At 51.4% G+C, this 26,732-nt stretch overlaps 1 protein-coding gene across 7 annotated transcripts in view; it reads left to right on the forward strand.

The window, feature by feature from the left end:
- Nucleotides 1–502: 502 nt before the first annotated feature.
- The window catches only part of CPAMD8 (C3 and PZP like alpha-2-macroglobulin domain containing 8), a 125,255-nt gene continuing 99,025 nt past the window's right edge, over nt 503–26,732 (forward strand). For 2 of the 7 annotated variants that reach the window (XR_004433683.1, XR_004433684.1), the window contains exons 1-9: nt 503–830; nt 5,193–5,344; nt 7,022–7,044; nt 15,800–15,965; nt 16,041–16,093; nt 17,961–17,978; nt 19,036–19,090; nt 23,382–23,495; nt 25,440–25,524. Coding sequence is in view for 4 of the 7 variants with exons in the window: in XM_033196482.1 (XP_033052373.1) it covers nt 598–830; nt 5,193–5,344; nt 7,022–7,044; nt 15,800–15,965; nt 16,041–16,093; nt 17,961–17,978; nt 19,036–19,090; nt 23,382–23,495; nt 25,440–25,524 (899 nt within the window). In the remaining 3 variants the exon portion in view is untranslated. The remainder of the gene's footprint in view (nt 831–5,192; nt 5,345–7,021; nt 7,045–15,799; nt 15,966–16,040; nt 16,094–17,960; nt 17,979–19,035; nt 19,091–23,381; nt 23,496–25,439; nt 25,525–26,732) is intronic. The other 5 variants (XR_004433682.1, XM_033196482.1, XM_033196481.1 and 2 more) reach the window with 5 other exon arrangements.

Genomic DNA, 26,732 nt, shown 5'->3' on the forward strand with positions numbered 1-26,732 from the left:
CTGGGGCAGATGTGGGTCTGGAAGGTTCCACCCCTGGCTAGACTGTTTCCCCAAAGGATCCTCTGCTCCTCGGGCTGCACGCACCGTACTGGGCACCAGATACAGGCCAGGGCCTGGGGCACAGCGGCCCCTGTGGGATCGAGGTTGCAGGCGGCATCCAGACCCAGCGGCCCCTGGGGAGGGGTGGGCCCGGGGAGAGGGCCGTAAGGGGGTGGCTGGAGAGGGAGGGGGCGAGAGGCCAGGGAAGGGGCAGGTTCCAAGTGGACGCTGGGTGGAGAGGAGAGGGCGGTTGGGGTCGGGTCCGAGGCGGGCTGGTGGGGACTGGGGAATCCGGGGGCGAATCCGGGTAGGGGGCGAGGAGGCGGGTTCGGAGGAATTGGGCAGGGCCCGGGTGGGTCGGGGAGTAAGTTGGGGGACGATCGCGGGAAGGGATGGGGGGGTGGTCAGGGTCCGGAGATGGGCGGAGCAGGCGTCCCAGGAGGGTGCGCCCAGGAGTGGGGCGAGCGGGGCGAGCGGGGCGGGCCCGGAGACGAGGCGGGTCCGGGGAGGGGGCTGGCCCGGGGCTGCCCCAGCTTGGCCGGGCGCAGAGCGGGGCGCATGGCGCCGGGCGCACTGCGCGGGGGCTTCGAACAAAGAGCCCCCGGCGACAGCGCGAGGACGGCCGCGCTCGGACCCTGGCCCTGGCCCAGCCCTGGCCCGGCCCCCCCCCCAGACGCAGCGCCCCCCCGGAGCCGAAAAATGAGCTGCGCCCTTCTCTGGCCGTTGCTCCCGCTCCTGCTCCTACTGCTGTCGGCGCGGGACGGCGTACGCGCCGCGCAGCCTCAGGCCCCGTGAGTATCCCCGGCGACAGAGGAGGTCGGTCGCCTTCTGGGGTGGGGGTCATAGGGACTGGCTCAGAGGGACTCGCAGCGACCTACCCAAGGCCACACAGCCTCCGCGCTGGGCTGGACCTGGCCTCTTGTTCCCGAATCGTCTTGGGGAGGGGACGCCCTAAAGTTTCCAAAGTGACTGTGGAGGTACAGGGACTTCCAAAAGCTAAAGGCGCTGAGATCAGCTCCCCCCGCCCCACCTCGACCCCTTCGTGTGACTCGGGCTGTCATCTTGGGTGGCGATTTCCAGTTGTCCAAGACATGAAGGTAAGAGGTGCATCTTGGCTAAGAAGTGGGAGGAGAGTTCGAAGGGGCAGTTTCCCATGGGTGGGCGTGGTGAGGGGGGAGGAAATGTTTGTTTTGCTTCTACATTTTTCTAGAGGTTTGCTTGCAGGCTTCTGGTGGGTTGATGGCGGGGAGAAGGTGAATTAACTAGCTGCTGGGGAGAACTCCTAAGTTGGCTTCACAGAGAATATTTCTAAACCTGGCAAGTTCTGGTGAGCTCTGCAGGGCTGCGGGTTCAGGGGGGCTGCCTTGGTCTGCACAAGCTCAGCATTTTAGTCCAGCTGGGCGTTTAGGAGGCGGCTTGTTCAAGCAACCCTTGTTTAGGAGTTTCCAGGAAACTGGTAAGCAGTGAGACTAGGTGGGTGTCGTTATTTGCTGTGAGTACCTGGTCCTTGCTGGTTACAGTTTTAAAAGCAAGACAGTCTACTGCGCTCTGAGCATCCAGACTTTCCTCTTCTAGGCTTCCTGAAATAGGAACCCTGCAAATTTTCATCCCGATGCTTCTTTCAAAGCTGACATCCCTTAGAATAATGGTTCTCAGCCCTGGGTGGGGGTGGGGGGGTGGATTTCTGTCTCCCTGAGGCCATTGGGAAATGTCTGGAGGTATTTTTGGTTGTCACAAATAGGGGGAGGCATTTGGTGTTGGCATCAAGTGGGCGCAGGTCAGGAATGCTGGTAAACAGCTTTCGATGCACAGGTCAGCTTCCACCGCAAGGAATGATGCAGCCCCACACGACAGACCTTGGCTCCAATGAGAGACCCTGCCTTATAAAGAAGTGTTTTTTTATTTTTATTTATTTTTATTTTTGAGACAGAGTTTTACTCTTATTGCCCAGGGTGGAGTGCAATGGCATGATCTTGGCTCATTGCAACCTCCACCTCCCAGGTTCAAATGACTCTCTTGCCTCAGCCTCCCGAGTAGCTGGGATTACAGGCATGTGCCGCCACACCTGGCTAATTTTTTGTATTTTTTAGTAGAGATGGGGTTTCTCCTTGTTGGCCAGGCTGTCCTGGAACTCCTGACCTCAGGTGATCCACCCACCTCGGCCTCCCAAAGTGCTGGGATTACAGGGTGAGTCACTGTGCCTGGCCCGTTGGAGAGTTTTAAACAGTTCTCCAGGGCGTTTGCCTCTGACTAAAGTCACCCTGGGATCTTACCGTCTGTTAAGTGACATGGAATCCCTGTGCTGAGAGACGCACTGGGGAAAAGACGTCCCCAAATGACCGACCTGGGATTCCAGAGTAGCTGGCCTCTAAACCAGGGGCATGGTTCACCCAGCCCAAAGGATCCCGTCTTAGGAATAGCTCTGGATGCCCACTTCTGTGACCTGAGAGATTTTTGTGTGAGGAATTTCTGATCCCAGAAAGCAGCACAGCTTTGCAGTTGTAAGAGTAATTCTGTCTACACTGACCCGGGCATCACTTTCCCCAATCTGGGACCTTCTGAGACCAGCAGGATGAGAAGCCAGTGTTGGCCCAGATGCTAGGGGTGGGTCAGGTGTGATAGTGAATGGCTGGCGGGCATCGCAACAGCTGGAAACAGCTGCAACTTCTGAATGGCAGGGAAACTTAATTTAGTGATGTCAGGTTCTCTGGGCAGTTGGAAGAAGACTCAAACCCATATTGTTAGGACTTTCAAAGGTGACGAAGCAAAATGAACACTTATTCCTCACTCTATCTTCTACATTCACCATGTACTATATGTGAGGCTAAGCTCTAGGGATCTACTGGGAGCCAGACAGAAAGAGTATGTCCCTTCTAAAGGATGCCACATTCCTGTGCTGGAGCTGGACAGGACACCTACAAACCCAGGGTAACTGCATGTCCTGGTCAGTGCTGGAGTTATGTAATACACAGCACACACCTAGGGTCTTGCAAACTCCAGTTGGTCCTAGAGTTGGACAGCGCATGTGTGATCCCAGGGGACTGAACTCTGGTAATTATTCAAGGCAGATGGAGCACACTGTGATCACAGGGTCAGTGCACACTGTGGCCAGGGCTGCAGAAAACAACCCAAACCCATTGTTCGTGTGCATGAAACAACACAAACACACTGCATCTTTTGAGATACAAAATTTGTGATGATGTTTTCATGAAGTTTGGTTTATCATGAGTTATTTTATGGATAGTTTTGGTATCTTACCCAAGAAATCTTTGCCTAATCTAGGCATGCAATGACTTTCTCCTTTATTATTTTCTAGTGCTTCTACAAGTTTTACTTCTTCAATTTAGATCTGTTACTAAGATTAACTTTGAGTTAATCTAATTGCATGATGTGAGGCAATGGTCTCAATTCATCTTTTTGCATGTGGATATTGGGTTGTTCTAGAGACACTATTGAGGCCAGGTGCAGTGGGCCTGTAATCCCAGCACTTTGGAAGGCCAAGGCGGCCAGATTACTTGAGGTCAGTAGTTCAAGACCAGCCTTGCCAACATGGTGGAACCCTGTCTCTACAAAAAATACAAAAATTAACCGAGTGTGGTGGTGCACCCCTGTAGTCCCAGCTACTCTGGAGGCTGAGGCAGGAGAGTCCCTTGAACCTTAGAGTTGGAGGGTACAGTGAGCTGAGATCACACCACTGCACTCCAGCTTGGGCAACAGAGCAAGATTCAGTCTCAAAAATAAATAAATAAATAAAAATAAAAAAATATTGAAATGAAAATGTCTCCTAATCTCGTTGCATGGTCCAGTTTTCCTCTTTACCCTCTTTTCTTCGGATTTCCATCATGCTACATGGTTGCAATTGTGGTGCCTTTGCTATAATGCTCTTGGTGATTGTGGGGACACTGTAAGTGTTTCATGAGGTTACAGGGCCTTTGTAATTTTCCATGGAAGGCTGCAGATACTGGGAGACAGGAGCTCAGGTGGGGAGGACCTGGGTCCTCAGGTCATGTCCCTTAAGGACACCCCAGCACCCTCTTCTGCCCAGCTGTGTGATCTGGTGCATGTTCCTATCCTTCTGAAGCATCAACTGCCCATCGGGAAAGTGGGGGTAATGCCTCCCTTCCAGAGGTGACTTCATAGTCAATCAGAAGATTTTAGGAAAGAGAGGCCTGCTTTGATTCCATTGTTTTCAGAATTTTTTCTGTTTGAGGCCCTATAGTTTGTTTTCAGGGTTTGTTCTTAAAATGAATGTTGCAAAGAAACCCTTTGCTTCTTTTTATCAGATTCTGGAGTCTGGCTGCCTGAGTTAGAATCCTGGTCTGTCACTGTTGGGGCTGGTGACTTGACTTCTCCAGGGTTTCCTTTCTCTCTGAATGGGGCTGATGTCAGCACTTCTCATGATGGTGGGGGAGGGGGTGCACTGTGAGGATGAAGTGGGATCCTGCCGGTTACCTGACTTGTGGAGGAGAGTATTTCAGACAGTGGGCATGACATGTGCAAAGGTCCTGGGCCAGATGGGCCGGGCATGGTGGCTCACACCTGCAATCCCAGAACTTTAGGAGGCTAAGGAGAGTGGATCATTTGAGGTCAGGAGTTTGAGATCATCCTGGCCAACATGGCAAAACCCTGTCTCTACTAAAAAGACAAAAATCAGCCAGCCTTGGTGAGAGACACCTGTAATCCCAGCTACTCGGGAGGCTGAAGCACGAGAATCCCTTGAACCTGGGAGGCGGGGGTTGCAGTGAGCCAAGATCACGCCACTGCACTCCAGCCTGGGGGACAGAGCAAGTCTCTGTCTCCAGAAACAAAACAAAAACAAACAAACAAACAAACAAAAAAAGGTCCGGGGGCAGAAGGAAGTAGTTGAGCAAACAGCCTGGAGGCTGGAATACAGAGAGTAAGAGGGGGTGTGTGATGCTGAAAAATCCAGTGAGGCCAGATTCTTACCCAGCATGGGGACTTCAGAGGTGAATGAGCCAATCCCTGGCCTCAAGAACTGATAGGGGGAACAAACTCCTAGAGCATCAGTGCCAGCCAGGTGTGGTCAGGAAAAGGCAGGAGTCTGCTGCGGGGAGAGCCCTGACCTAGCCGTGGTGGCAGCGAGGCCAGGGGGCTGGGGGTGAAAACTTCACCTCGGATCTCCTTTCCTACAGGGGTTACCTGATTGCAGCTCCCTCTGTTTTTCGCGCGGGTGTGGAGGAAGTCATCAGCGTGACCATCTTTAACTCCCCATGGGAAGTCGTAGTCCAGGCTCAGCTGGTGGCCCAGGGTGAGCCGGTGGTGCAGAGCCAGGGAGCCATCCTGGGTAGGTCACTTGGGTGCCGGACCAGGACTTCCTCTTCTTTTGCAAAGTGGAGCCACTTGCTGGCCTTCAGGACTGGGACAGTGTGGGTGTTGCTTGGCTTCCCTTCTGCCCTAAATCCCCAGGGGCACGAGAGGGAGAGAGAGAGAACAGGTTGCATTCTCCTCATTCTACAGATGGAGAGAGTAAAGCCCAGAAAGGGCAGCTCAGCTCACAGTTCCTCAGCAGCCCTAGTTGTGTGGGTGCAGATCTGGGCAGAATGGGGGCACCCACCTGTGTCAGCTTTGACCAGAGGTGGGACAGGGGACCTGGAGGAGATCACGTGACTCCCTCCGACCTTTTGTTGGGTTTCCAGCACACCTGAACCATTAGACTCAGACCTGGACTCACAGGCCTGTTACTAAGTGCAGCTCAGGCCCTCAGCCAGTCTCTCCCCCTCACTCTTTGGTCAAATTCAGACAGCAACAGCCTCAGCCTCCTGGGCAAGATGGTGAATGAGATCCCTGGCCCAGAAAGCTGTAGTCTCTGAGGGGAGGTAGACTCATTCCTCATGTCGAGAATGCTGTAGCCACAGGAGACACAGACAAGGTCAGGGGCTCCAAGGCCACTGAAGCAGCACTTGTCTCCTGGGAAGGTGTGGTCAGAGAAGGTGAAATGTGGAAGCTTCTAGAACCTTCTAGAAGCCCTTCTAGTCCTAGAAGAACCGGGTACTCCTGACTTGGGTGGCTGGCTAACTGAAACCCAACTCCAGTTGGCTTCTGCAACAGTTTATGGTCTCTCATAACTAGAAAGAAAGTCCACTGGTATTTCTGGCTGGCTTCTTGCCCTACCTCCTGATGCAGCCAGGTCTCCCTTTGAGATCAGGGGAAGCACCAGTTTTCCAAGATGGCTGGATAAAGTCCCAGGATTCCCTCTGATTGGCCTATCTTGGGTCACATGCTCAACCCTGAGCCAATCACTGTGACCAGAGGCGAGAGCTTGTGCTGATTGGTTCATTTTGGGTCATGTGCTCAACCCTGAACCAATCACTGTGGCCAGGGGGAAGGCCTATGCAAATTGGCTTAGAGCCCCAGGAAGGTGGATGGAGGGCTTGGGAGCCACGTGGATTGTGTGCTGGGCAGGTAGCTTGTCTAAGGGAATTGACGATCTGTTAGCAGGAAATGGGATAATTGTTGCTGGCAGGCAAAAATAATAGATACCTAATTGAGTCCTGAAGGCCAGAAACCTAGTACAGTACCACAGATGATTCAGTGTGGGTAGCAGAGTGAGGTGATGGGAGAACAGTCAGGTCCACTAGGGACCTCTGTCCCCTCTTCTTTCTCTCCACCCTTCTCCTTGTTCCTCTCTCCTGGTGTTTTCCCATTACTCCCCTCACAGCTTACTTTGGGCAGGAGCCAGGGGTGAAGTAAATCAAGGATTTAGGCAGGCCAGCTTTCCCCTGAATAGCTCAGCTTTGTCCATCCCCTCTGGCCTTCAGCTTGTGCCAGCTTGGAGGAAACCTCTGGCTTCTGCCAGAGGCCCAGCCTGGCCCAGGCCAGGCCAGCATGACCCAGGGTGGTGTGTTTGTCCACATGAAACCCCTTTGGGTTAAGAAAGTTTGTGGTTTGTGAGGCTGCAGCTCAGGGAGGCAGGGCAACACGGCTCTTGATTTAACTTGTTTCGTTTTATTTTCATTTTTAGATAAAGGGACAATCAAACTCAAGGTAAGCTGTTAATTTTTAAAAGCATAAACCTGACCTTGGAAACAAAGAATTGAATTGGAATGGAACAAGAGAAATTGCATGTGTTGTGAGAAAAATCATTTTTAAAAAGGAGATGTAAAAAATGAATAATGAGGTTCGTGCCATGCTCACACCTGTAATCCCAGCACTTTGGGAGGCTGAGGTGGGTGGATCTCTTGAGCCCAGGAGTTCAAGGCCAGCCCGGAAAACATGGTAAAATCCTGTCTCTACAAAAAAATACAAAAATTAGCCATTAGCCAGGCATGGTGGTGCACGTCTGTTGTCCCAACCACTTGGGAGGTTGGGGTGGGAGGATCGCTTGAGACTGGGAGGTTGACGCTGCAGTGAGCTTTGATCGCACCACTGCATTCCAGCCTGGGCAAGAGAGTGAGACCCTGTTTAAAAAAAAAAAAAAAAAAAAGAATAAAGAAATTTAGAAAAGGAGAAATCCACCAATAATCCAGTTTTCATACTTTTCACTTTTTCATGTTTTCCACACATTCTTGTTCATGCACATCCATTTTCTTTTCCAGTTTCATTTTTCTTTTCCTAGTTTCATTTAAAGGACACACATCATTGGCCGGGCTCAGTGGCACATGCCTGTAATCCCAGCACTCTGGGAGGCTGAGGTGGGTGGATCACCTGAGGTCAGGAGTTCGAGACCAGCGGTCAGGAGTTCGAGACCAGCCTAGCCAACGTGGTGAAACCCCATCTCTACTAAAAATACAAAAGTTAGCTGGGCGTGGTGATGCACTCCTGTAATCCCAGCTACTTGGGGAGCTGAGGCAGGAGAATTGCCTCAACCCGGGGGATGGAGGTTGCGGTTAGGCAAGATCATACCACTTCACTCCAGCCTGGGTGACAGAGCGAAACTCCATCGCAAAAAAAAACAAGACAAAACAAAACAGAACAAACACCATGGTGTTTCCTATTCCCTCTTATCACATTGCTGTAAACAACTTCTATGTTTTCAAGTCTCTGTAAATGGAATTTCCATCTTATTGTAAACAACATCTTATTGCACCCCTCTTAAATATCAGCTTGCTAAGCCCCCAGCTTGTACAGGTTAGATTTTTTTTAGATTGTTTCAGTGTTTTTTTTTTTTTTTTTTTTGAGATGAGGTCTCTCTCTGTCACCCAGGCTGGAGTGCAATGGTACAATCTCAGCTCACTGCAACTTCTGTCCCCTGGGTTCAAGCGATTCTCATGCCTCAGCCTCCCGAGTGGCTGGGACCTCAGGCACGCATCATCATCACGACTGGCTTTTTTTTTCTTTTTCCTTTTTTTTTTTTTTTTTTTTTTTTTAGTAGAGATGGGGTTTTACCACGTTGGCTAGACTGGTCTGAAACTCCTGAGGTCAAGTGATCCACACACCTTGGCCTCCCAAAGTGCTGGGATTACAGGCATGAGCCACCCTGCCTGGGCTGTTTTTAGTGTTTTGATACTGTAATCTGTAAGTCGCCAGAATGTTTGTATGTAAAGCTGTATTGGCATTCTGGATGCCTTCTTTAGGGTAAGCACCCAGATAGAAGAATTACCAGCAGGACCCAAGCCTCTCACTGGGTCTTGCTGTGTCCTAGAATACACGGCAGTACCTGTTCATGGAACCACCTGCAGTACATTAGGGATCAAATTTCTCCACTGCCTCTCAGACATTGAATATTGTTATTTTTAAATTATTATATGTAATAAACTATGTAAATAATTCTATGACATGGGTTTTCAAACTGGAGTCCTTGGATTTCAGAGATTATGTAAGCCCTGAAATTGCAGGCATTGAGGGGTTAGCTATTCCTTAACTTTTACCACATGCTCACAGGAGTCTACAAATGAATGGGCTAAATTGAGAAATTTTTTTTTTTTTTTTTTGAGACAGAGTCTTGCTCTGCCACCCAGGCTGGAGTGCAGTGGCCGGATCTCAGCTCACTGCAAGCTCCGCCTCCCGAGTTTACGCCATTCTCCTGCCTCAGCCTCCCGAGTAGCTGGGACTACAGGCGCCCGCCTCGTCGCCCGGCTAGTTTTTTGTATTTTTAAGTAGAGACAGGGTTTCACCGTATTAGCCAGGATGGTCTCGATCTCTTGACCTCGTGATCCGCCCGTCTCGGCCTCCCAAAGTGCTGGGATTACAGGCTTGAGCCACCGCGCCCGGCCGAGAATTATTTTAAATTATAATGCGCCCATCTCCGTTGATCAGAATGGAGACTGAGGTGGTTCCTTTTGTGTGAGGTATACCACTAGTGCCTAATTGCTGCGGAGCAGTGGTCTTCTTGCCTTACTTTTTTTTTTTTTTTTGAAGCAGTCTTGCTTTTTCTCCCAGGCTGGAGTGCAGTGGTGCAATCTTGGCTCACTGCAACCTCCACTTCCCAGGTTCAAGTGATGCTCCTGCCTCAGCCTCCCCGGGAGCTGGGATTACAAGTGTGCACCACCACACCTGGCTAATTTTTGTATTTTTAGTAGAGATGGGGTTTCATCATGTTGGCCAGGCTGGTCTCAAACTCCTGACCTCAGGTGATCTGTCCACCTCAGCCTCCCAAAGTGCTGGGATTACCGGAGTGAACCATGGCACCTGGCCTCTCCCGTATATTTGTTGATAGAACCCTTTCTGTAAGGCAGCAGTTCTCACTCAGGGGTGCTTTTGCCCTACAGGGGACATTTCGTAAAGTCTGGAGACATTTTTGCTTGTCACAGCTGGGGTGGGGGCTGGGCGGTGCCAAGTGCTACTGGCATCTGGTGGGTGGAGGCCACGGCTGCAACTCAACATCTTACAGTGCACAGGATCCCCTACAGCAAAGAAGGATGTGGCCCCAGAAGTCCACATTCAGGAACCCCTGAACCAAAACCCTAGAGCAGCAGTCCCCAACCTTTTTGGCACCAGGGACCAGTTTCATGGAAGACAGTTTTGCCACGGACCAGGGAGCAGAAGAAATGGTTTCAGAATGATTCAGGTGCATTCCATTTATTGTGTGCTTAATTTCTATTATTACGTTGTAATATATAACGAAGTAATGATATAACTCACCATAATGGAAGAATCAGTGCAAGCCTTGAGCTTGTTTTCTTTCAACTAGATGGTCCCATCTGGGGGTGATGGGAGACAGTAACAGATCGTCAGGCATTGGATTGTCATAAAGAGCACGCAACCTAGACCTCTCCCATGCACAGTTCACAATAGGGTTCACACTCCTATGAGAATCTAATATCGCCGCTGATCTGATGGGAGGCGGAGCTTAGGCAGTAATGTGAGCGATGGGGCGTGGCTGTAAATACAGATGGAGGTTCATTTGCTCACCCACTGCTCACCTCCTGCTCTGTAGCCCTGTTCCTAACAAGCCACAGATTGGTACCAGTCTGTGGCCCAGGGGTTGAGGGTCCCTGCCCTACGGCTTCAATACCTACAGAAGCATAGGGAAAAAAGAGAAAAAATGAAGTCCCTAGAGCTCCCTTTCCTGGCTTCCTGTCATGAGATTTCCCTCCCTCCCTCCCTCCTCCTCCTCCTCCTCTTCCTCTTCCTCTTCCTCTTCTTCCTTCTTCCTTCTTCCTTCTTCTTCTTCTTCTTTTTCCTCTTCCTCTTCCTCTTCCCCTTCCCCTCCTCCTCCTCCTCCTCCTCTCTCTCTCTCTCTCTATCTCTCTCTCTCTCCTTTCCTGGCCTCATGTGGTTTGATTTCTCTCTCTCTCTTTTTGGAGACAGAGTCTCGCTCTCTTGCCCAGGCTGGAGTGCAGTGGCATGATCTCAGCTCACTGCAACCTCTGCCTCCCGGGTTCAAGTGATTTTCTTGCCTCAGCCTCCCGAGTAGCTGGGACAACAGACGCCCCCCACCCCCACCACGCCCAGCTAATTTTTGTATTTTCAGTAGAGACGGGGTTTCGCCATATTGGCTACTCTGGTCTCAAACTTCTGACCTCAAGTGATCCGCCTGCCTCAGCCTCCCAAAGTGCTGGGACTACAGGTGTGAGCCACTGCACCCAGCCTAGATCTGCTTTCTTATGAGTCAGGAAGCCATGCTCCGTGGAGCAGGTATTAAGATGATGTGCTGTCCCTGGCCACCACACGTTGGAAGACACTCTTCACAGCACAGATGCTGGGAATTTGTAAGAGAGACTAACAAAGGGTTGTATAATTCTGGGAGAGGGGCCAAGGGCTCTTAAGACTAGACTTGCAATTCCCAAGAAAGATGCTTAAGATCCTTAGCATTTGGCCACACACAGTGACTCATGCCTGTAATCCTAGCTACTTGGGAGGCCGAAACTGGAGGATCGCTTGAGGCCAGGAGTTGGAGGCCAGCCTGGGCAACATAGTTGAGAGCCTGTCCCCTGTCTCTACAAAAATAAAAACAAAAAGTTAGCCGGGCATGGTGGCCTGCGCCTGTAGTCCCAGCTACTCAGTAGGCCGAGGTAGGAAGATTGCTTGAGTCCAGGAGATGGAGGCTGCAGTGAGTCGTGATCGCACCACAGCACTCCAGTCTGGGCAACAGAGCAAGACCCTGTCTCTAAAAACAGAAAGAAGGCTGGAAGTCCTTCTTCCTTTCTCTCCCTGTGGGGGGCAATCTGCTCCCTGGGAAGGGGTGAAGCTCTAGGGGCTGCTGTTTGGGGTCGACCCCCCTTTATGTGCTCAGCACAGCCTCTTGCCCCCCACCCTCCCTGTCCCTCTACTGTACGGTCCTCAGCCCCTCCAGTATTTCCCTCCTGCTCATCCTCACCTTACTCCTGGGTGGCCGGCACCTTTCGTCCCTCTTCAACCTTTGGCCAATGCTGAGATATTCCCAGAAACAGGGCCAGGTGAGGATTTTGGGATTGGAGTAGCAGGTGAGATTTATTGCTCTGGTAGGTCTTGACAGGGAAACTGCTGTCAGAAGAGACCTCAGAGTCCAGAAGGCTGATCCTGTGGGTGGCAGGTAGGAGAGGTCCCTCTGAGAGCAGACAGGAGGTGGGTGGCTGGAGAGAGGGTTGAGACAGACCCTGTGTGGCTGCAGAGAGCAGGAGTCCTAGTGCACCCCGACCTCACCCACGCAATGGTCATAACAGTGCAGAACTGTGACGATCAGTCAGATAATCCAGTAGATTGTTCCCTGTGATGGTCACTGGGGTCCATCCACCCCTTGAGGGACCACACAAGTAGATGCTGACATAGGGGTCCTCAGAAGAGGAACACGCCACAGTTGGATGGTTTTATTTTTAAATTATTTTTTATTTTTTGAGATGGAGTCTCGCTCTGTCACCTAGGCTGGAGTGCAGCTGCACCATCTCGGCTCACTGCAACCTCCGCCTCCTGGGTTCAAGCGATTCTACTGCCTCAGCCTCTTTGAGTTGCTGGGATTACAAGTGCCCACCACACCTAGCTAATTTTTTGTATTTTCAGTAGAGACGGGGCTTCGCCATGTTGGCCAGGCTGGTCCCAAATTCCTGACCTCAGATGATCTGCCTGTCTCAGCCTCCCATAGTGCTGGGATGACAGGCGTGAGCCACTGTGCCCAGCCATTTGGGTGATTTTAGGAATGGGGTGCACATAGCTCCCCAGGTGATCTGCTGGTAGGTAATGCCCACCTGCTGGGTGCCCAGGGATGGCCAAGAGGGTAGCTATCATCAAATGCCGGTCACATAGAGGGAGGTAATATGGTTTGGCTATGTCCCCACCTAAATCTCATCTTGAATTGTAGCTCCCATAATTTTCACAGGTTGTGGGAGGGACCCAGAGGGAGATAATTGAATCTTGGGGGCGATTTCCCCCATACTGTTCTCATGGTGGTGAATAAGTCTCACAAGATCTGATGGTTTTATAAGGGAAAACCCCTTTTTCCTTGGCTCTCATTCTCTCTTGCCTGCCACCATGTAAAACGTGCCTTTCACCTCCCACCATGACTGTGAGACCTCCCCAGCCATGTGAAACTGTGAGTCCATTAAACCTGTTTTTCTTTATAAATTACCCAGTCTCGGGTATGTCTTTATCACCATTGTGAAAACGGACTAATACAGGAGGCATTACTTTTGTTTGTTTTAAGCATGAAAGGAGCTTTTATAGTGCATGACTCACACGCCAGGGCGTTCTGCCCATCTGCTTAAAAAAAATAAGAGGACGGCTAAGTGCGATGGCTCACGCCTGCAATCCCAGTACTTTGGGAGGCCGAGTCAGGAGGATCACGTGAGCTCAGGAGTTTGAGCCTAGCCTGGGCAACATAGCGAGACGCCATCTCTACCAAAAAATAAAATAAAATAAATTAGCTGAGCATGGTGGTGCACGCCTTCAGTCCTGGCTTCTCAGTAGGCTGAGGCAGGAGGATCGCTTGAACCCAGGAATTTGAAGCTGTAGTGAGCTCTGATTGCATCACTGGACTCCAGTCTGGTGACAGAGCAATTATCTATTGTCTCTAAAAACAAAAGAAAGAGAAAGAAAGAAGGAAAGAAGGAAGGGAGGGAGGGAGGGAAGGAATGTGTAGTGTAGGAAGGATGGAAGGAAGGAAGGAAAGAAGGAAGGGAGGGAGGGAGGGAGGGAATGTGTAGTGAAGGAAGGGAGGGAGGGAGGGAATGTATAGTGAAGGAAGGAAAGGAGGGAGGGAGGGAATGTGTAGGGAAGGAGGGAAGGAAGGAAGGAAGGAAGGAAGGAAGGAAGGAAAGAAGGAATTGTGTAGTGTAAGCTCCATTCTGAAGACTGAAGTGTTTTTTGTTTTTTTGGTCCCATCTGTGTGGCAAAAAAACAAACTAAACCAACAAAAAAGCCATCTAACCATTCTAAAACGTATAATTCAGTGGCATTTAGTACATTCACAGGGTTGTGCAACTCCCCCTCCATCTAGTTTCAGAAGATTTTCATCCCCCGCAGAGGAGACCGTGTCCCCATCAGCAGTCACTCCCCACTCCCTTCTCCTAGCCCCTGGCTTCCACCAATCTGATTCCTGTCTCTGTGGATTGCCTTTTCTGGACAATTCAGATCAATGGAGTCATGCACTGTATATGTGTTGTGATTTTTATTTTATTTTATGATTTTATTTTATTTCATTTTACTTTATTTTTTGAGGCAGAGTCTCACTCTGTCACCCAGGCTGGAGTTCAGTGGTGTGATCTCAGCTCACTGCAACCTCTGCCTCCCAGGTTCAAGCGACTTATGTGCCTCAGCCTCCAGAGTAGCTGGAACTACAGGCGCCTGCCACATGCCTGGCTAATTTTTAAAAAATTTTTTTACGGAGACGAGGTTTCACCATGTTGGCTGGGCTGGTCTTGAACTTGTGGCCTCAAGCCATCCGCCTGCCTCGGCCTCCCGAAGTGCTGGGATTACAGGTGTGAGCCATCATGCCTGGCTTGTGCTGTGATTTTATTTGTATTATTTGTTGATTTTTTTTTGGAGACAGAATTTCACTCTTGTTGCCCAGGCTGGAGTGCAATGGTGAGATCTGGGCTCATTGCAACCTCTGCCTCCTGAGTTCAAGCGATTCTGCTGCCTCAGCCTCCCAAGTAGATGGGATTACAGGCACATGTCACCAGGCCTGGCTAATTTTTTGTATATTTAGTAGCAATGGGGTTTCTCTGTGTTGGTCAGGCTGGTCTTGAACTCCTGACCTCAGGTGATCCGCCCACTCCAATCTCCCAAATTGCTGGGATTACAGGTGTGAGCCATTGCGCCCGGCCTGTGCTGTGATTTTAGAGTGAGGCAAACACGGACACATATACATGATAGATATATCTGGACATGTACATATATATATATATCAAGGGATCAAGGTCTCCTTCCACTGCTCACAGGTTGTGAATTCACTTGGCAAGAGGGTGGACAGTTCTAACTCTGCAGTGGTGATGAGCGAAAACAGCTTGGCAACTCTGTTGAGTCAGAAGAGAAGGCTCCATAACTAGACCAGCGTTTTTCAGCCTCAGCATGGCTGATAGCTGGGGCAGGCTTGGCACAGTGGTTCATGCCTGTAATCTGAGGCTGAAGTGGGAGGATCGCTTGAGCCCAGGAGTTCAAGACCAGCCTGGGCAACAGAGTGAGACCTTGTCTCTACAAAAAATAAACAAAATAAGCCTGGCCTAGTGGTACATGCCTGTAGTCCCAGCTCTTCAGGAGGCTGAGATGGGAGGATTGCTTGTGCCCAGGAGGCCAAGGCTGCAGTGAGCCGTAATTGTACCACTGCACTCCAGCCTGGGCGACAGAGGTAAACCCTGTCTCCAAAAAAAAAAAGATATGATCGGGTGCAGTGACTCATGCCTATAATCCCAGCACTTTGGGAGGCCAAGGCAGGTGGATCGCTTGAGCCCAGGAGTTCAAGACCAACCTGGCCAACACCTGCCTCTACAAAAAATACAAAAATTAGCCAGGCATGGTGCCGCACACCTGTAATCCCAGCTACTCAAGAGGCCAATGTGGGAGAAACACTTAGCCTGGGAGGCAGAGGTTGCAATGAGCTGAGATAGTACCACTACACTCCAGCCTGGGCGACAGAGTGAGACCTTGTCTCAAAAAAAAAAAAAAAGAAAAAAGAAAAAGATATTTGGGGCAGTTTGCTGAGGGCGGGGGTGTCCTGCGGTCTGTAAGATGTTGAGCAGCCTCTTTATTCCCCTCTCAAATGACAGTAGCAGTCCCCACCCCCAAAGCTATGACACCCCAAAACATCTCCAGAAACTGCCAAGTGTCCCTCTGGGGCACAGTCACTCCTGGGGTGAGTTCTCCATTCTAGACTCCAAACTCCTTTCCCAGTATCTCAGCCCATTCCAGGGTGACATTCTCGTCCCAAAGCTCCTTCCTCTGCCTGTAGGTGCCCACGGGCCTCCGGGGCCAGGCGCTCCTGAAAGTGTGGGGCCGCGGCCGGCAGGCGGAGCAGGGGCCCCTCTTTCACAACCAGACCTCGGTGACCGTGGACGGCCGGGGTGCTTCTGTGTTCATCCAGACGGACAAGCCTGTGTACAGACCTCAGCACCGAGGTGGGTGGCTGGCACAGATGCAGGGAGGGCCGGCTATGGTCTGGAGGTGTCACATGCCTCTCTTCTTTCTTCTAGTGCTCATAAGCATCTTCACCGTCTCTCCAGATCTGAGGCCTGTCAACGAGAAGGTGAGATCAGCTTCTAAAACCGCGGGCCCGGAGCATACCCACTTGGGACCCCCTAGCCAGGGCCACTATTGGAAACTGGTCTTTCTCTCCAGACCTACTCTTTTCTATTTTCTTTCACAGTTCCATGCCCCCTGGAGAACCCCAGGGAGTTCTTGGTGACAGAGGAAGGCTGGTGGGCGTGCCTGGCTCACTGCTCCTCAACAAGGAATGCCTTTGAGGGCTTTAGGTAGCCCTGCACTGTGGCTTAAAAAAATTTTTTTTTCCCAAGACCGAGTCTCTTGCTTTATTGCCCAGGCTGGAGTGCAGTGGCATGATCTTGGCTCACTACAACCTCTGCCTCCTGGGTTCAGGTGATTCTCTTGCCTCAGCCTCCCGAGTAACCCAGATTATAGGCACCCACGACCATGCCTGGCTAATTTTTTTTTCTTTTTTTTGAGATAGAGTCTCGCTCTGTTGCCAAAGTTGGAGTGTAGTGGAGTGATCTTGGCTCACTGCAACCTCTGCCTCCCGGGTGCAAGCAATTCTCCTGCCTCAGCCTCCTGAGTAGCTGAGTGTGCCGCCCCAGGCGTGTGCCACCACGCCCGGCTGATTTTTGTATTTTTAGTAGAGATGGGGCTTCACCACATTGGCCAGGCTGGTTTCAAACTCCTGACCTCGGGTGATCCACCCACCTCAGGCTCCTAAAGTGCTGGGATTACAGGTGTGAGCCACCATGCCTGGCCACATTTATGTGCTTTCTGTCTAGCGCTCCTCTCTGTCTGTATATGTATATGTGCTTACAAAATTATTTTAATGATAAATCATTTGAGAATAACTTACAGATATTGTGCCTCTCTGGCCCTGAACACTTGGCCTGTATCCTTTAAGAGCAGGGACGTTCTCTTATACAACTCAAGGAGGATCATCACATTTAAAAATTTTGAGGCTGGGCACAGTGTCTCACATCTGTAATCCCAGCACTTTGGGAGGCTGAGGCGGGAAGATCGCTTGTGGCCAGTAGTCCGAGATCATTCTGGGCAACATAGCAAAAATGTCTTGACAAAAAATTAAAATAGTAAAAATTAGCCGAGCATGGTGGCATGTGCCTATAGTCCCAGCTGCTTGGGAGGCTGAGTCAGGAGGATCTCTTGAGCCCAGGAATTTGAGGCTGCAATGAACTGTGATTGTGCCACTTGAACTCCAGCCCAGGTAGCAAAGTACAGCTCTGTCTGTATAAAAAAAAACCAAAAAACCAAAAAAAAAAAAAAAAAAAAGAGGAAAATAATTTTGACATTGACACAATAATAATATCTAATGTAAAATCCATGTTGTTCCAATAGTAACCTTCATAGCATGTTTATTTGCTGGTCCAGGATCTGATCCTGGGTCATTTGTTCATCATGTCTCTTGGTCTCCTTTAATTTGAATTAGTTCCTCACTGCCTTTCTGTGTCTTTCATGACATTGACATTTTTGGCAAGTCCAGGCAGTTGTTTTGCAGAACGTCCCTTAGTAGGATGGTCTTCTGGTTTCTTGTGACCAAGTTCAAGTTGCGAATCTTGGGCAGGATCCGCAGAAGCGATACTGGATCCTCCCTGGTGCCTTGTATCAGGAGGCACCCGGCATGGGTTTGTCATGTTGCTGGGGACATTAACAGGGTCCAGTGTTTCAAGCAGTGCCTGCCTGGGTTCCCCTTTTGAGGGTCCTTTTCTAAATACCCTACTTAGGGTTAGGATTTAATGGATGTAATTTAGGGTGACACTGTTTAACCCATAACAGCGACTGCCTGTCCCAGGGACCGAGGCCATGCATCAGTGATGCATGAGCGTGTTGGAAGGGTTTGGGGTTTGCTGGAAGATTTACTCACTGCATCTGTGTCTTCATTACAGCTGGAAGCCTACATCCAGGTGAGTGGCCTCTGTCCCTCCTCGGCTTGGACTTGGGGCCCGGGTAGCCCACCTTCTGCAAGATCTGGTGTGTCTTCGCTCACTGTGTCTGCCTTCTGGGTTGAGCCACTGTGCCTTACAAGGCTGGGACCCAGCCTCTTCTATCCTGGTCCCTGGGTCCACCCTGGGATGGGCTGAGTGTGTGTGTGTCCGTTTCCTTTTTTTTTTTTTTTTGAGACGGAGTCTCGCTCTGTCGCCCAGGCTGGAGTGCAGTGGCCGGATCTCAGCTCACTGCAAGCTCCGCCTCCCGGGTTTACGCCATTCTCCTGCCTCAGCCTCCCGAGTAGCTGGGACTACAGGCGCCCGCCATGTCGCCCAGCTAGTTTTTTGTATTTTTAGTAGAGACGGGGTTTCACCGTGTTAGCCAGGATGGTCTCGATCTCCTGACCTCGTGATCTGCCCATCTCGGCCTCCCAAAGTGCTGGGATTACAGGCTTGAGCCACCGCGCCCGGCCATCTTTTTTTTTTTTTTTTGAGACAGAGTCTCGCTCTGTTACCCAAGCTGGATTGCAGTGGTGCCGATCTTGGCTCACTGCAACCTCTGCCTCCTGGGTTCAAGCGATTCTCCTGCCTCAGTCTCCCAAGTAGCTGGGACTACAGGCATGTGGCACCATGTCCAGCTAATTTTTTTTTTTTTTTGTATCTTTTTTGGTAGAAATGGGGGTTTCACCATGTTGGCCGGCTGGTCTCGAACTCCTGACCTCAGGAGATCCACCCGCCTCGGCCTCTCAAAGTGCTGGGATTACAGGTGTGAGCCACCACCCCCAGCCACGTCCATTTCTAGGTTTGTACACAGCTCCCTAAATGAGGAGGCAGGCCCAGCCCGTCCCCTTCTGCTTTCCAAATCCTTCTCTCTCCAGAGCTTTTTACTTTTTTGCCCTGGGGTTAATGATTAATCTTGGAACCTTCGCTGCATGGTTGACATGCCCGAGAGAGGACTGGGAAAATCCTTACACTGGACACAAGCTGGGCTAGCCCGAGTTCACTCCGTGTGTCTGCCCCTCTCCACCACCAACAGGACCCCCGAGGCTCTCGGATGATAGAGTGGAGACACTTGAAGCCGTTCTGCTGCGGTAAGTTTCTTCCTCTGCAGCTTGGGGGCTGCAGATGTGATAAACCGTCCGGGAAAACAGAATATGCTCTGTCCAGGGCCCCCTCCCTAACGTACCCCCACTGCTGCCCCAGCTGGAGAGGACCAAGGAGGAGTGGAGGGCAAGTACCCACCTGGGAGGTGATGATGTCATGGGTTTGGATCTGGGAGCCTCAGCCTGGCCCACAGCGCCTTCCCTGTGGATTTGGACCCTCTGGCCATGTTTCTCTGTGCCCAGGACTCAGGCGGGGCTCCGGCTCAGAACTCAAGACCTTTCTGGAATACTGGAGCACCTGCTCTCACCTTGTTTTTTTATTTTTTGAGACAGAGTCTCTCTCTGTCACCCAGGCTGGAGTGCAGTGGCGCAATCTTGGCTCACTGCAACCTCCACTTCCCAGGTTCAAGTGATGCTCCTGCCTCAGCCTCCCGAGTAGCTGGGATTACAGGTGCACACCACCATGCCCGGGTAATTTTTGTATTTTTAGTAGAGACGGGGTTTCACCATGTTAGCCAGGCTGGTCTCAAACTCCTGACCTCAGGTGATCTACCTGCCTTATCCTCCCAAAGTGTTGGGATTACAGGCGTGAGCCACTGCGCCCGGCCTGCTCCCACCTTCTTCCTGCTGTGGGTTGTAGATTTTGTCAATCCCATTACATGAGACATTTTTTTTCCAGCTAGAAGTCAGAAGGGACTTTGCTTTTTTTTTTCCTTTCCTTTGACTAGGAGGACTGTGTAATTGACATACACCACTTTGCTTTGGCTGTGAGGGGTGCGATGCCCCAGGAGAGGGCAGGGGATAGATAGGATGTGGGGAGTCTAGGGATGCACACACCTGGGCTGTCCAGAAATAGGGTAACAGTAGAACCACAGCCAGGATCACCGAGGTTCTCTTGGTGAGCCTTCCTCCTGTTGTCTCCTGTCTTGGGTCTCAGCCTCTTTTCTTCATCTTCCTTCTTCTTTATTCTTCTTTTTCCTCTCCTTCTCTCCTCCTCCTCCTCCTCCTCCTTCTTCTTCCTTCTTCTTTGGGTCTCAGCCTCTTTTTTTCTTCTTCATCTTCCTTTTTCTTTCTTCTTTTTCCTCTCCTCTTCTTCTCCTCCTCCTCCTCCTCTTCTTCTTCCTCCTCCTCCCTCTCCTCCTCCTTCTTCTTCTTTCCTCCTCCGCCTCCTCCTCTTCCTTCTTCTTCCTTCTTCTTTCTTCTTCTCCCTCCTTCTCCTTTTCCTTTTCTTTATTCTTCTTCTTTTTTTTTTAGACAGAGTCTTGCTCTTGTCACCCAGACTGGAGTGCAGTGGCGCGATCTCGGCTCACTGCAATCTCTGCCTCCCGAGTTCAAGCCATTCTCCTGCCTCGGCCTCCCAAGTAGCTGGGATTACAGGCACGTGCCACTAGGCCTGGCTAATTTTTGTATTTTTAGTAGACACAGGGTTTCACCATGTTGGCCAGGTTGATCTTGGACTCCCAAACTCAGGTGATCTGCCCACCTTGGCCTCCCAAAGTGCTGGGATTACAGGCGTGAGCCACCGTGCCTGGCCTCAGCCTCTTTTCTTCTGTTCCACCTTCCCTGTCTGCCTTCTTTACTCCCTCTCGTTCGCTCGATTGCTCTCTCTGTATCACAGATATTTGTTGGGTACCACATAGATACTACCATGGGATGAGCTTTCAGCCCAATGGGGGAGCAAACATGAACTAAATAGCCTAGATAATGTCAGTTGTGATGAGTGCTAGGAAGGAGAAGTTCAAAACTCAGAGAGGGCAAACAGGGCTGCATCTCATCCTGGGGTGGCAGAGACAATCCTGGAAGGCTGCCTGGAGGAGGATCCTTTTCAGCAACAAAGAAGGAACGGGGGACGGCCAGGCAAAGCAAGGGGGCCAGGAAGCATGTCCCAGGCAGGGACTCAATGTATGGGAAGGGCTGTGGATGTCTAGGGGAGTGAGGTTGGAGACAGTGGACAGGACAGAGGTGTCGAGCGCTGAGAGCAGGAGTGACGCTGGCAAGAACCAGGGAAGAGAATGGACTTGATCTTTTTTTAAAAAACTTTTTTTTTTTTTTTAAAGAAGCAATTTCTCTCTCATTTTGTCACCTAGGCTGGAGTGCAGTGGCGTGATCATAGGTCACTGCAACCTCTACCTCTTGGGTTCAAGTGATCCTCCCACCTCAGCCTCCCAAGTAGCTGGGACCACAGGCACATGCCACCAAGCCCAGCTAATTTTTAAAATTTTTGGTAGAGACGGGGTCTCAAGATGTTGCCTAGGCTGACTTGATCTTAAGAGCACAGAGTTGGGGGAGAGATCAACCTCCATGTTTAAAAAAACCATTTGGGGCCTAGCTTGGTGGCTCACACCTATAATCCCAGCAATTTGGGAGGCTGAGGTGAGTGGATCACCTGAGGTCAGGAGTTCAAGACCAGCGTGGCCAACATGGGGAAACCCCGTCTCTACTAAAAATACAAAATTAGCTGAGTGTGGTGGCAGGTGCCTGTAGTCCCGGCTATTCAGGAGGCTGAGGCACAAGAATCGCTTGAACCCGGGACATGGAGGTGGCATGAGCTGAGATCATACCACTGCACTCCAGCCTGGGCAAAAGAGCAAGACTCTGTCTCAAAGAAATAAAAAAATAAAAAAAATTCTTTGGGATGTGTGTAGACCCATGATTCTCAACCAGGGTGACAGTGCCCCTCTCTCTCGGAGCATTTGGCAAAGTTGGCCACAGACCCCTTACAAAACACGTGCTCAGGACACACATCCCCGAATGTCCTCTAACCATCAAAGGCCCACTTTGTCTGAATATGCGGAGGAAAAAGCCGTTTTAACCGTCACATCTTCCGACTCCAATGTGATTGGGAGAAGCCGTGGGCGCTGCTGTGGGTTTTGGGTTCTGTTGTGAGACCCAGGGGAACCACTTTCCCTGTCCCCTCCCTGTATGGCCCTCCCTGTATGGTCACTGGGGACACGTGAGCGTGTCACACTCAGGAGTGGAAGATCCCCTGGCACTGCCTAGAGTCAATGTACCCTTTCCAACTCCTCCATGGCTCCCAGTGAAAACAGAGCTGCGGGCGGGGCTCAGAGGCACATGTGCAAAGCAAATGCCAGCTCTCATGTCAGCGGCTGATGGTGTTTCTGGGGTGATGTTTTGGGGGAGAGAGTGCTTTAGTGTACTTTAGTACAGACTAAAGTGTGTGCGTGCTTTAGCTCAGTTAGGGGGTGGTTCTCACAGAGGGGTAGGGAGTTGGGCGGGAGAGTCTGCCCCCAAGGGACATTGACAATGTCTGGGGACATTTTGGCTTCTCAGGACTTTTGTGGAAGACAAGGGGTGCAATGGGCATCTGGTGAGTGGAGGCCAGGGGTGATGCTCAGCACCCCTCAGTGCACAGGATGCCCCTGCACCACAGTGAATGATCTGGCCCTAAATGTCAGTAGTGCTGGGGCTGAGAAACCCTGTCCTGGCAGGAGACCCTGTCTGTCTTGTTCTCTCTCTCTATATATATAACATATAATGTATATTATATATAACATATAATATACATTGTATAACATATTATACAACATATAAAATATTATATAACATAATATATATAATATAGCAAAATATAATATATAATATATAACATTGTATATTATATAACATAATATATATTATATATTATATATAACATAATGCAATATATATTATATATTATGTTTATATATGTGTGTGCATATATATATGGGATTTCCACCCGGGGTGACTTTGCCCCCTAGAGGCGATATTGGCAATGTCTGGGGGACTTTTTTAGGTCGTTAGATTGTGGGGGGCATTGGTACTACTGGCATCTGGTTGGTGGAGGCCAGGGATGCTACTCAGTATCCTACAGTGCACAGGATGCCTCCACCCCAGACAGCCATGCGACCCCAGGTGTCAGTAGTGCCCAGGCTGGAAATGACTCGGGTTGGGTGGAATGGAGTGGATGAGCCGGGCTGGCTCATTTCCCTTGTTTGTCCAGCTCACTGCCTGCCCCTGGTCCTGGCTGCAAGGCTGTCCCAGGAACCCCAGGTCCAGTCTCTTCCTACATCCCTTTGAAGCCCACCAGGGTCTCAGATCTGCTGCGCTGGTGGGCTCCTGCAGCGTCCTGCTCTGCACAGACCCCACCAGCTTCTCTGTGGTCTCCAGTTCTCCTGGGGGGCTGCCCAGGGAAGGAGAAGGAGCAGGGTCCTGGCTCCCTCTTCCCGTACCTCCCCATGCCCGTGGCTCTCTGAAAATGCCCTTGCCCAGGCACAAAGGGGTGTCTCTCTTCACACAGGCATCACCAACCTGAGCTTCCCCTTGTCTGACCAGCCTGTGTTGGGAGAATGGTTCATTTTTGTTGAAATGCAAGGCCACGCGTACAACAAGTCTTTTGAAGTTCAGAAGTATGGTAAGTTGGAGAATCTCAGGGTCTTGGGATTTCAGATCTGGGAGAAACCTTAGAACCTGGTGAAGAAGGCTGGGTGCAGGGGCTCTCACCTGTAATCCCAGCCTTTTCGGAGGCCCAGGTGGGTGGATCACTTGAGGTCAGGAGTTCAAGACCAGCCTGGCCAACATGGTGATACCTCATGTCGTTACTAAAAATACAAAAATTAGCTGGGCGTGGTGGCACGTGCCTGTAATCCCAGCTACTTGGGAGGCTGAGGCAGGAGAATCACTTGAACCCAGGAGGCAGAGGTTGCAGTGAGCCAAGGTCGCACCACTTTGCTCCAGCCTGGATGACAGAGTGAGACTCTGTCTCGAAAGAAAGAGAGAGAGAAAGAGAAAGGAAGGAAGGAAGGAAGGAAAGAAGGAGAGGGAGGAAGGAAGGAGAGGGAGGGAGGGAACTGGTGAAAATGGCAGTGAACAAGTGGAGGATGACACGAGTCCTCTTTTACTGAGGGCTCATGATGATTGGGTATAGTTTGAGGGGATGGTCTTGTTTTTTTTTTTTTTTTTTTTTTTTTTTTGAGGCAGGGTTTCACGCCCATCACCCAGGCTGGAGTGCAGTGGTGTGATCCTGGCTCACTGAAGCCTTGACTTCCCAAGTTCAAGTGATCCTCCCTCCTCAGCCTCCTGAGTTGCTAGGACTGCAAGTGTGAGCCACCACACCCAATTAATTTTTGTATTAGTAGAGACAGGGTTTCGCCGTATTGCCCAGGCTGGTCTCGAACTCCTGGCCTCAAGCAATCCTTCTGCCTCAGCCTCCCAAAGTGCACTCTTGCCTTTTATAGAGAAAAAGTATTGTAGGCCAGGCATGGTGGTGGCTCACACATGTAATCCCACCACTTTGGGAGGCCGAGGCGGGAGGATCGCTTGAGGCCAGGAGTTTGAGACCAGCCTGGACAACATAGTACCTGTCTGTACAAAACTGTAAAACAATTATCTGGACGTGGTGGCACCTGCCTGTAGTCCCCGCTACTGGGGAAGCTGAGGCGGGAGGATCGCTTCAGCCCGGGAGATCAAGGCTGCAGTGAACTGTGATTGCACCACTGCACTCCAGTTTGGGTGACAAAGTGAAACCCTGTCTCAGAAAAAAAAGATGGCCGGGCACGGCAGCTAATGTCTGTAATCCCAGCATTTTGGGAGGCCGAGGTAGGTGGATCATTAGAGGTCAGGAGTTCAAGACCAGCCTGGCCAACATGGTGAAACCCCGTCTCTACTAAAAATACAAAAATTCGCCAGGTGTGGTGGCTTGTGCCTGTAGTCCCAGCTACTTGGGAGGTTGAGGCAGGAGAATTGCTTGAACCAGGAGGAGGAGGAGGTTGCAGTGAGCCAAGATTGTGCCACTGCACACTAATCTGGGAGACACAGCGACACTGTGTCTAAAAAAAAAAAAAAAAAAGGGATTCTTAGGCTCCTACAAGAGTTCTCTCGGGACCCGATTCTTTCTGGTTTTCCGGCTGCTCCAGTGTGTCACCTCTGCCCCTGGTGACAAGATGGCTTGACACTCCCAAGGCTGAGTCCAGAAGCAATTGGAGAAGTGAGCTCTCCGCTGCAGTCACCCGGGGGATGCCCCTTGTTGGCTCCCAGGGTCACAGGGGCTGGGAGGAGCCTCCTGGCTTCATGTCCACCCTGGGATAGGTTGGAATCCACCACACTCTAAGCACGTGGTCTGAAAGTGACAGGAGGAGGCCCCTTGAGGAAAATGGGGTCCTGGTCCCCCGAAGATGAGAAATAGATGCAGCCCACAAAATCCCCAGGGCTGCTCAGCAGAGCCGTGTGGATGGGCAGAGTGTCAGCCTCGACGGTGGCTGGGTGCTGTGGTCCTGCAGACAGCTTGCACGGGTGTCAGGGCCCCTGAGGCCACCTTAGGGACAGAAGCCAGCCCCTCCTCTCTGCTTTCTTTCTTCAGTGTTGCCCAAGTTCGAGCTCCTGATTGACCCGCCCCGGTATATCCGAGACCTGGACGCCTGTGAGACAGGCACTGTGCGGGCCAGGTGAGAAAGAGGGGCCCCTGGGGCACACTGCGGGGGCCCTGCCCCTTCCCCAACCATCACGCTGCTCCCTCAAGGTCATTACCCTCCTCTGCAGCCTCTCTCCCTCCCTCCCACATGGGTGTGCCCCTCCCTTCCTGGTTCCCTCCTCCCTGGGATGTGCCCCTCCAGCTAGCATCTCCCTTTCCTGTGACTCTCTCCTGCGGGTGCTCCCTCCTTAGGATGTGCCCCTCCCCTTAGAGTATCTCTCTCCCTCCCCGGGCTCCTCCCCTGTGGGCGACCCCTCCCCGGGTGTCTCCCTCCCCCTAAAGTATCTCCTTCCCCGCTGGGCTCCTCCCCTGTGGGTGCCCCCTCCCCAGGATGTGCCCACCCCCTAGAGTATCACCCTTTCCCGTGCCCCTCCCCTGGGGGCGCCCCCTCCCTGCAGGGTACCCCTCTCCCTAGAGCATCTTCCTCTTCCCTGGGCCCCTCCTCTGCCCTCCCCTTCCCTCTACGCCAACAACCGTGCTTCCCCCTCCTCCTACAGGCAGCACTTCTACCATGGCCTCCCTGCTCCCCCAAGGGTGCCCTGTGTCCCGCTCCCTCCCTCCCTCGTACTCGATGTCTCCCTGCCACAGGAACCTCTTGCACTGTACCCACTGCCTGTCTTCCTTCGCATGCTGGTGTCCCCACCCTTATGAGCACACCCCTGTCTCTCCAAAGCATGCCCCTCTCCCACTGTGTATTCCTTACTCAAGTCCTGCCCTTCCGCTCTAAAATCTTCCCTCCCCAAGGGTCTCCCCTCCCCAAGGAATGCCCTACCCCCAGGGTGTGCCTCTCCTGCACTAGCATCTCCCTTCCCCAGGGCGTCCCCTCCCAACCCCACCAAGTTCCTTCCTCCCCCAAGGCTGCTCCCCGCCCTCTGTAGGCCTCCCTGGCACAAACAGCACCCGCAGCCAGCGTGCTGACCCAAGAGGGGTTGATCCTTATTGTTGTTTTTTTTTCAGACGGAGTCTTGCTCTGTCCCGCAGGCTGGAGTGTAGTGACACAGTCTCAGCTCACTGCAACCTCTGCCTCCCGGGCTCAGTCGATTCTCCTGTCTTAGCCTCCCGAGTAGCTGGGATCACAAGCATGTGGTACCACACCCAGCTAATTTTTGTGTTTTTAGTAGAGACAGAGTTTCACCATGTTGACCAGGCTAGTCTCGAACTCCTGACCTCAAGTGATCTGCC

This window comes from Trachypithecus francoisi, unplaced genomic scaffold (assembly GCF_009764315.1).
Source record: "Trachypithecus francoisi isolate TF-2019V2 unplaced genomic scaffold, Tfra_2.0 Lachesis_group5, whole genome shotgun sequence".
Taxonomy (NCBI): domain Eukaryota; kingdom Metazoa; phylum Chordata; class Mammalia; order Primates; family Cercopithecidae; genus Trachypithecus; species Trachypithecus francoisi.